Here is a 10046-nt window from a genome sequence, read left to right on the forward strand (position 1 = left end):
TAGCACACTTCATACATGCATCCGAGATATTTTGCATCGGCACACACAAATGTTTTTGTATAGCTTACGGCCCCACCTGGCTCCCCTCAACGAGCCACCCCAAAAGAAATGCACGTATCCTGTAACAGTATTAATAGTGAAAGAAGACACATCAAACTCAGAATACTGAGCACAGGAAATCAGTTTGTTTAACGACCACAGCAACTTATCTGCTTTGCCTTTTTGCAGCCAAACCCAAAATCGTAATTACTCAGTGATGTAGACACCTTTACACTCCCTTTAACTGTTTAAACTGTTTAAAACCGTCTGGCTTAAACGTCCTGGGTCAACAGTTACAGTATCACAGAATCAACCCCCTCCTCCATCTTGATTGATTTAGAAGAAAGTAAAGGATCACTATCCAGGGCCTCCTTCTCCTCCAAGGTAAAGCCCTGCTCATATTGTGTTTCAAGCCACAATGTTCCCATTAAAGAACACATTCAGTCTTGCTTGGCCGCTCACATTTTACAACCCCGAGTGCTTCCACGTCTGTGAGGGTCGTCGTGGGGCGATACCAGGAGTCAGAGGGGACAGGTTCAATCCCCCGGTATCAGTGTCACCCCTCACCCGACCCACAAGTGTTTTATGGTGGTTTGCCTGGAGGCTAACGTCCCGGCGTTCCTTTTAAGATAGCATCTGCAGAATACAGTGAGACCTATGTGACCACCACCACCAACACCCCCACCCCTACCAACCCCCAACCCCCCAATCCCTCCACCCTAGGCCCCCTCGGCATACTGCCTTTGGTGCCAGAGTGACAGAGTTAAAGACGGACCATCACACTCTGCTTTTTCCGATTTTTTTCCCGGATCGGACCAATGGAGAACAGGAATCCTGGGCAGGTTATGTTATTGGTCCCACTTTTCCGCAACTATTTCAGAGATTAGTGGTGGAAGTTGCAGACAAGTTTCACAACACAACTATGATGCATTTCTTTTTTATATTACAAGATTTCCGAGGTTGACAGTTCACCTTTCTGTCGCAATGATAAATACTTTTTCTGCTGCCATCACTCTGACAAACACTGAAAGGCAGCAACGTATTGACCTGGGGGTTAAGAGGGGCTAAGGTATAAGGTTTGTGGTTAGGGAACTGGATTTATAAAGCGCTTTTCTAGCCTAACCCAGAGCATGATACAATCCGTGCGTCACATTCACCCTTTCATGCGAAACATTCATATACTAACCCTACCATGCCAGGTAACTGACAGCCCTCAGCAGTTAGGGTTAGGGGTTTTGTTGACTCATAAGTTGCACACTCTGGGCACATTTTCCAGTGACGTGAGAGAAGAGCCATTCTGTCACCTCAGAGATGCAGGATAGGATGATATGACGATATGCAATGCATGAGGATAATGCATGACTCATGGACAGCTGGGAAAACGGTTATTGACTTACATCAGCGAACACTGATGCATCACAGAATGATAGACTGAAGCATCAATTAGAAACAAACAAAATACACCCTGCTGCTATGAAAACACACTCATAGCCCGTGTCCACTCATAAAGAGGAACTATAAAAAGTTACTGTCCTCAACTTCAACTTGTTTAATTTGGAAAACATTTCGCTGACCTGTGGCCCCTTGCACTGACGCTCCTCCAACCCAACGAAACCTAGCTCCAAAAGTTCCAAAACAAGTCCACCTCCACCAATCAGACAGCGCGGTGCTTCCAAGGGGGATGGCCGGCCCACTGGTCCAGCACAACAAGCCTAACACCCCCCCGCCCAAAAAAAAAAACGTTTTGTAAAGGACAGGAGTGTTCCCCGAACGCAAAACAACACAACGCTGTTCACCCACAGTGGCTTTCAGGGCAGCGGGAGGGGCCTGAAAGCCACTGTGGTTCAGTGGAAACAGACGGCTGCACTCAAGGAATCGCAACCAGGTGTAGGAGAGGAAATACCTGGAGCATTCCTCGCTGCAGGAATGTTTTTATTAGCGTCTTACAAATGTCGCCATTTCGAGGTGTGTACACTATAAAGTGCACTGCAGACGGGATCACTCCATCAGGCTCGAGTTGAGGCCTTTCAATGGGGAACCTGTGTGCCGGAGCCCGGCGTTGATGCTGTTTGAACAGCTGGCACAGTTTAGTCCGGCATGTTCAAATGTGCACGGTTCTAGGGAGGCCGGCCTTCCCCGACGGTGAGAGGGAAAACATGAGCCTCGCCGACGCTGTTTTATTTTGTATTTATTTTAAAGGATATAGACTCCACTTCATACGGTAACATCGCTTCACCACGCGGGCACAATACACGGGGGATTGGTGTGATCGTTTCCTGCTTGTCTCTCCGTACGGATAAAGGGGTATAAACAAGCTTGTGTTGTTGAACCGAAGGGATCGGAGAGAGAGAGGAAAAACGTGAACAGTGTTTATAAGGTCGTGAGTAAGCTCTGGTCCGAGGCACACTAGAGCACCATAACCCAAACCTCGCCCGGTGAATTGTCGAGGGGTCCGCGGGTCTGTCTGAGAATGTTCCAGAGCTGGCAGCAGAAGCCCACTTCTCAAACCACCGAGAGCCCTGTCCAGTCTCATTCATCACATAGAAATCCACCTTTCTTAGCACTTTTGAGAAAAAAGAAGAAGAAAAAACGTACTTACACACACACCCACACGAAGGTTTCCACAGTCAGTCTGTCCAGGCATGTGTGTGTGTGTGTGTGTGTGTGTGTGTGTGTGTGTGTGTTTGTGTGTGTTTGTGTGTGTGTGTGGCGTGAAGACGGAGACTTTCTCTGATTCCTGGTGTTAACAGCTAATAAATTGAATTCCCCCCCCCCCCCCCCACCCCACACACACACTCACCTCCCCACCAAAAGGAGCTCCGTTAGCATGATTATATCCACATGTCGTCGTGGTTACGCTGCCATGTTAGCCCATTGCAACGTTTTGTTTTTTTTGCGCTGCATATTTTTTAAAAAGGTGCCTTTCCACAAGAGTGGCTGAAAGGCACACAGGGCTGCCGGTGGAGACTTATGTTTGGGGTGGAGGGTTAGCCAGACACTCATGTTAACGCAGGGGTATTGTGGAACAACACGTCTATCTATGCAAAGATATATGTTCGGACGCAAAAGACCTATTTTGTGTGCGGTTATGAGGTGAACAGATAAACAGCTCCATTGAAGTCTGTTACTTGGCCGGCTTTTCATCGTGATCAAGCAGGTCACAGTTAACCGACGTCAACAAGCTGCCCACTGTCATGCGAACTCACAACATTAAAATGGGAGCGCGGCCCTTAAGTACATAGGCTACAAGCTGCTCAGTGGCTGTTTGATTGTTGTCAGTGGCCCATAACAGTGAAACCCAACTGCCCCTTGGTTATGTTAATTCACACGAGAAACCGTGGTAAATTTCCCCCCAGGTACCAACGTGCCCCGCTGAAGTCTGATTTTTGTTGATGGATGGTGTGTGTGTGTATGCTTGTGTGTGCGTGCGTGTGTGTTCATGCTTGTGTGAGTGTGTGCTCAAGAATATATATGTGTGTGTGTGTGTGTGTGTGTGTTTTTATGTGTGCGTGCCTGTGTGTGTGCGTGTATGTGTGGGAGAGTGTGTGTGTGTGTTTTCTTGTTCTCCAAAAATATTTCAGGCCCTGTGAAATTTGGAGCAGGATGGCTGCCAACTCTTTTGAAACTGCGTGCCATCGCCGCATGTCAGGCCTTTCTGTTTAATGTTCCTGAATCTAGCCCCCACACACACTCACACACACTCTCTCCCCCCTCACAGACCCCCGTCCTTTTCCTCTTCCAACAGGGGGAAGGCTGAACCTCAATGCTGTCATTCTTTGATTCTGTTTGAGTCGGCCCGCGAGCGAGCAGGAAAGCGAGCCAACCGGGCTTCCTGAGGGGGGGGGGGCAAAAAAGGCAAAAGCGCTGTAATAAGCAAAGGGGGTGTGTAGTTTTAAAAATAACCGGGCTATATAAACCCAGAGAGTAGAAAAATCTCCACTCCTCTCCGAGACTCTTGCCACTGGGTCTCTCTCTCTCTCTCGCTCTCTCTCGCCCACTCTCTCGCCCTCTCTCGCCCTCTCTCGCCCTCTCTCGCCCTCTCTCTCGCTCTCTCTCTCTCACCAGGCCGGACATCCCGCGCGAGGCCTGGAGAGCAGGGGAACGCTGGTCTCTCCCTCACACTCACACCAGGTTTTTCCACGGCCGCTGCCTGGAAGAGAGAGAGACCGCCTCAGCCGCCAGCAGCAGATGTGACCGAGTTCTCACCACGGTGAAGGAGCACAGCCAATGTGACACACACACACACACCCACAGACACACACACACACGAACACTCTCACTCACACTCACATACACAGACAAAGATACACACACACAGACACACACACACACACACACAAAGACACAAGCTCACTCTCTCACACACAAGCACACACTCACACACAGACACACACTCACTCCCACACACACACACAAAGACACACACACACGCTCACTCTCACATACAGAGACACACACGCTCTCACACACACACACCTGCCTGCTCACTGACTCACACACACACACACAAACACACACTCACACATACTCAGTCACAAACACACACGCACACACATGAGAAGTGTAATCACTGGCGTTGCCTGGAACAGCCTAAAGACAGTCTATTAGTAAGAAGTACCTAACTGACAGGATGGAGAGTATGAGTCCTGTGTGGTTCTATAGCATGAGCCTCTTCTTTCAGTTCACACAGACACCGCACCCTCGTCTTCATCAAGGAGAATGGCGAAACACTGAGCCTGTTACCAACCCGCCATTCTAACACATATTAGGAAGGAAGCTGCAAAAAAATTTATAAAAGAAAAGTCTAAAATGATTACTATTATAATGGATTTAGTGTCATTGATGCAGTGATCGACAACTAATCTCTTTTAGGATTTAAGATTTTGACCACATAAGAGGTGGAAACACTGGAATCACAACATTTGACATATGTTTGACCACGTCTATAGGTGTTTTTGGAACAACCACGCTACGAGTGCTTTTGTTAACCGGGCATTGGGAAACAACGTAAAGGTTGCTCAATGCGTAAACCGTTGTGTAAACCCGTTTCTATATTCATTGGAAACCAATCTCACACACACACACACACACACACACACACACACACACACACACACACACACAAAAACACACACACAGTCACTTCTGAGGTTCCTCTTCAACTTGAGTCTCAAGATGATGAAAACTGTCTTACAATACAATTGATATTAATATTTGTTAAAAGGCGATTCCAGAATTATCCTTTTAACACAGACCTCTATTTCACTTTATTTTCTTTTTACACAAACCCATCGATTTACGATTTGACCTGCTCATGTGTTGGTGGAATGATGTGCAGCTGCCCTTTCCTGGCCACTCTCTTTCACAACGCTCACAAGGTCAGACATCAGGCCAGGGGTTCCGGTTGGGACCAAGGGGACGACCTGTCATGTGACACATGCTCCCTGCATCAACCCCCCCCTCCCCCCCCCCCCCCCCCCATCCCCACTACAAGCTGCAGCTGATGGTGTTGTCGGTGGACAGTTGTAATGTTATGTAAAGGTGTAAAGGCTGTATAGGGTGCAGTACAATCAAGTCAACACTCATCATTGCCTTTGTGACGTGCATAGACAGACAGAAGGACACATAGAAGAACAGGAGGATAGACTGATTGACAGGTCGAAACACACATACGAGCATGCACACATCCACACACACACACACACACACACACACACTCCAACCCAGACAGACACAAATACACTTTGTGTTCTCAACCTGCCCTTTTATATAGAGCCCACAGCCAACTGAATATAGATTAAAAAAACGTAGAAATACTGAACTGAAAATCTAAATTATTGTGGCATAATTAACAATTTGCAACCACTATGTATCTGCACAACAACGTTAGTTGATTCTGATACAACTTCTCACCCACCTTCAAAACTACGATAAGCCAATACCCATTACTACAGCACCGATAGATCGACTATCAGATGTGAGAATCATTAAGATTTCTTCCTGGCGTTTGATTGGCTGACAGCAGTCGTAATACTAGTTTGGACGGATTGTGTAGTTAACGACATGTCTGACGGCACCAGACGGGGATCGCCGTCGCAAATGCTCCCCGAATGTGATGTAAATGTGACCCCCTCTTTCGACACTTAACACATGACCATTTACACATGAATAGGATGTTACCCTAAATCGTGTTTACACCACGAGTGCTGTGCAGCGCTGAGTGGCGTGTAAACGGTTTCAGAGGACCCTGGCGCCTGTTTGGACAAGCCCGCTGCGCGAGGACAATGCCGTCCCTCCATTAATGATAATGGCTCGAGAACAAGAGTCTAGCCGCGAGACCCGCTCAACAGGTGGATAGGGTTCCCGCGCTCCTGAAGCGCTACGCAGTCAATCACAACGTTTGACTTATAGGTGTTGCAATGCTTTACAACGCGCGTTGATGATCTCCGGCCGTTTGTTTTGCACCCCGCGTACCTTGACGCCAGGAAGATTACGCTGTAGGTACAGCTTATTCTGGATACTGTTGTTTCCATCCATACTGTTGTATCCAGAATAGGCCATTGTTATTGCCTATTGTTTTACACCATATATGTATTTATTGTTTTATAATGTTCGGTTGAAGACGGTTCGGTGGAAAAATCCATTATTTATGTATTAACGATAGGTTATATCCCCTCACATTGGCAAAGGTTCAATTGACTTCCTTTTCTCTAACCAGTTATCCATATTACGCATGAAACATTTACTAAGTCCATAACATTACACTGGAATGAGTGTTGAGTCAAACAATTATTTTTCCAACTAGTTAGACACCTCGCGGACTGGAGGTGGGCGGGGCTGTGAGCGCGTGCGTCACCACAAGGGGGAGGAGCCAGAGTTTAAAGGCTCGCAGGTCCTGCCTCGAGCCGGACAGAGCGCGCTACAGCAACAGCACCCACTTTATATAGAGCTAAATTTGCCGACATCCGGCGAGCCTTTCAATTGGTCCAGATTCTTGGCTTGAATACTTATAAACTTTGAGGACCTCCTACCATTCAAAGTTGTTCAAAGTCTTGGAAGCACAACCCTGGAGAGGAAAAAGTAAAGAGAGACGCACTCATTCCAGTGCGGCAAGGCGATACAGTGACACGGTTTTGAGCAGATATATTTGTATTTTATTTCAACAAACGATGGCTTCATCCGGATTGATGCTGCCGTCATTTTCAACGTTCTCAACCCAAAGAGAAAGGCAATGGGAAGATGTAAGTAAAACACCTTGTTTGTGGATGGAAACTTCCAATTGATAAGTGGACTGGCTGCTGTGACTGCTAAACTATCCAACGTTTCTAACATATTTCTCCCTATTTCTCCTCTTCCAGAGATGGAAAGTAGAGACGGACAAGCCTCTCTGCTCCGTGTTCGAGATGGTGCACAGCTCGGACACCCGGAGCAGAAAGGACGACGAGGATCTGAGTAACTACTTGGATCTGGATTTTATTCTCGCCAACTCATCTGGCGCAAGCAGCGCGGGTCTCCTCGGCTGCGGCGCAGCGGCAGGTGCGGAATATATGGGCTCCGCAGCCGACGCCAATCTGTACCCGACGACCGGGCTCACCGTGCCTTCCTACACGACCAACGAGCACCGCTCTCCGCCACCCCCCTACACCGCCAGCCTCATGGCTGAGCTGCTGCGCTCCTCCGACGGGGAGAACGGCTACAGCGCGGCGCGGCAGGGCAGGTTTTACGGTCACGTAGCGCAGTTTCCCAGACATCATCAGGACATTGTGGACAACATCAAAGTTGAGCCCAACATGGACAGCTACGGTCCCGTCATGGGCATGGCGCCCCAGAGCTGCACCAAGATCAAGCAGGAGGGGAACGTGTCTTGCATGATGTCCTTCGAGCAGCCGCGCGTTGCCATCTCCCCGCGCGCCGCCAACAGCATGACGCCGCCGCTCAGCCCGGGCGAGCAGGGGGGCTCGGAGTGCCAAGCCCCAGTGTGCCACTCCACCCTGGGCTACCCGCACAAGTATCACCCCTCGTCGGCGTACCCGCACCAACACCCGCACCACCCCACGGCACCCCAGCAGATGCATCTGTCGTACCAGCACCCGTTTGGCGTGTACGACGAGGGTCTGCAGGGCATGCAGGGGGGCGGCCAGAGGGTGATGCTCACCCCGCCGTCCTCCCCGCTGGAGCTGCTCGACTCGAAGCCCAAGAGGGGTCGCCGCACCTGGCCGAGGAAGCGCACCGCCACGCACACCTGCACGTTCGCAGGCTGCGGGAAAACGTACACCAAGAGCTCGCACCTCAAGGCGCATCACCGAACACATACTGGTAAGAGACGTCTGACAGTCTGGTCATCATGTGACCGTAAAACAAAGTTACACCTATAGCCTACAAATGTATTTTTAGGGTTTATATCTATTTTTTTATATAAATGTATTGGATTATTTTATTTGATGATTATCGGTTACATGTTGCTAACGTGTTCTCCCTCCCTTTGCCTACCCCAGGTGAGAAGCCCTACCACTGCAGCTGGGAAGGTTGTGGCTGGAAGTTCGCTCGCTCTGACGAGCTGACCCGCCACTTCCGCAAACACACTGGTCACCGTCCCTTCCAGTGCCACCTGTGTGAGCGAGCCTTCTCCAGGTCCGACCACCTGGCCCTGCACATGAAGAGACACATGTGAGCCGTCAGCTCACATAAGGACATCGTTTAAAACGACATCGATTTAAACGATGTCGTTTTATTTAAAAACGAAAAAAAGAAAATCTCAACATGACCAAAATCTTTTTTTATATATTGAACAAATGTTTTAGTGCTATTATTTTCTAATAACGTAGCTGGTACTACTTTTTTTTGTTTATTGGAGCTTTATTGGTTCAATGCTTTAAAGTTTAGAGTAAACAAACCAATAAGGGGCTGGCCCTGTATATTCTATATATTTCTCTCTCTCTCTCTCTCTCTCTCTCGACAAAACTGGAATGCTGTGTATGACACAGAAGTGCCTTTCTGTATGACTGTGTGCTACTGTAAAGCTCTGTGGCAGAACTATACAACCACCGAAAGGAAAGTCCAAGACAAGTTCTGGTCAACAAGGGGTGAACGTGCACATTGCTATGGCCCAATATGTGCAAAGACAATGTTTTATTATTTAAACTGCCTCAATGTTTGAATGGCCTGAACTGTGTTTTTGGTTGCATTCTACACTTGGGTGATACTGTATACGTGGGAGTGAAACTTTAAACAGCCATAGGTCCAGCCCCTTTTTACACTATCAGGGCTTGATGCCTTGTGCATTATTTTATACTTAAATTTATATAGATATGTACATGGATTTTATACTGTAAAATGTGTATTTATTGTAAATATTAAACCAATGAAATCGAAAAATGTATACATTTGTGGAACGTCTTTATTCGATGAACAATTAGGCCCAAACGTCACGTTACGAAATGTGTTCACTTCTCGCGAGACATCAGCCTACTATATAAATCTATTGCGCAAGTAGTCGACTAATGAGTGCAGTCAGACCTGCGACCTATCAAGTCAGTAACACTAAATAGGTTGTACGTGCTGTCACTGCACACCGGCTCTCCTTTTGAAAATACGGAGCACTTCATTTACACTGTGATGTTTTCCAGCTGCGAGAGAGAGAAGGGCAGTCGCTTGTGGGCTTAGCCTATAAATACAAACACTCAATTTCCATAATTACAGAGTGAGCCGGGAGTCGTCTGGACAGTCTGAGGAGCACAGCATAACCCTCGTCACGGGGCCCGCGTAGACTCCGATGGAGGCTAGAAATTATAGCTTGACATCAAAGGGCCTTAATACTACAATTACACAGACTTGTCCTGCTGCGTTGCAGATTAAATGAATCCCCACTCCTTCATTTGATGTCCGTAGGGTCAATGGGCATTTTAGGCAGTCATCTAAGTTTTCAACGATTAGATGTAGGCTACGGTATAGGCTAGAGGGGCTGTCCATTAAGAGCAGGAAAAACAGGTGGTGTAGCCAGGCCTATT

At 47.9% G+C, this 10046-nt stretch overlaps 1 protein-coding gene across 1 annotated transcript; it reads left to right on the top strand.

Annotated features, from left to right (window-relative positions):
* Window positions 1-6972: 6972 nt before the first annotated feature.
* klf2b (Kruppel like factor 2b) lies at window positions 6973-9418 on the top strand. The gene is made up of 3 exons (XM_079751669.1): window positions 6973-7280; window positions 7398-8355; window positions 8535-9418. The coding sequence occupies exons 1-3, from the start codon at window positions 7209-7211 to the stop codon at window positions 8708-8710; spliced, it is 1206 nt and encodes a 401-aa protein (XP_079607795.1). The 5' UTR covers window positions 6973-7208; the 3' UTR covers window positions 8711-9418.
* The last annotated feature ends 628 nt before the right edge of the window (window positions 9419-10046 follow it).

Source organism: Pollachius pollachius (genome assembly GCF_949987615.1).
Source record: "Pollachius pollachius genome assembly, chromosome: 14".
Lineage (NCBI taxonomy): Eukaryota > Metazoa > Chordata > Actinopteri > Gadiformes > Gadidae > Pollachius > Pollachius pollachius.

Excerpts from the sequence above, each read along its gene's own strand:
- klf2b (XM_079751669.1), top strand. The coding sequence starts at position 7,209 with ATGGCTTCATCCGGATTGATGCTGCCGTCATTTTCAACGTTCTCAACC. Across the intron at positions 7,281-7,397 it reads GAGAAAGGCAATGGGAAGAT|AGATGGAAAGTAGAGACGGA; the intron begins GTAAGTAAAACA and ends CTCCTCTTCCAG. Across the intron at positions 8,356-8,534 it reads GCATCACCGAACACATACTG|GTGAGAAGCCCTACCACTGC; the intron begins GTAAGAGACGTC and ends TGCCTACCCCAG.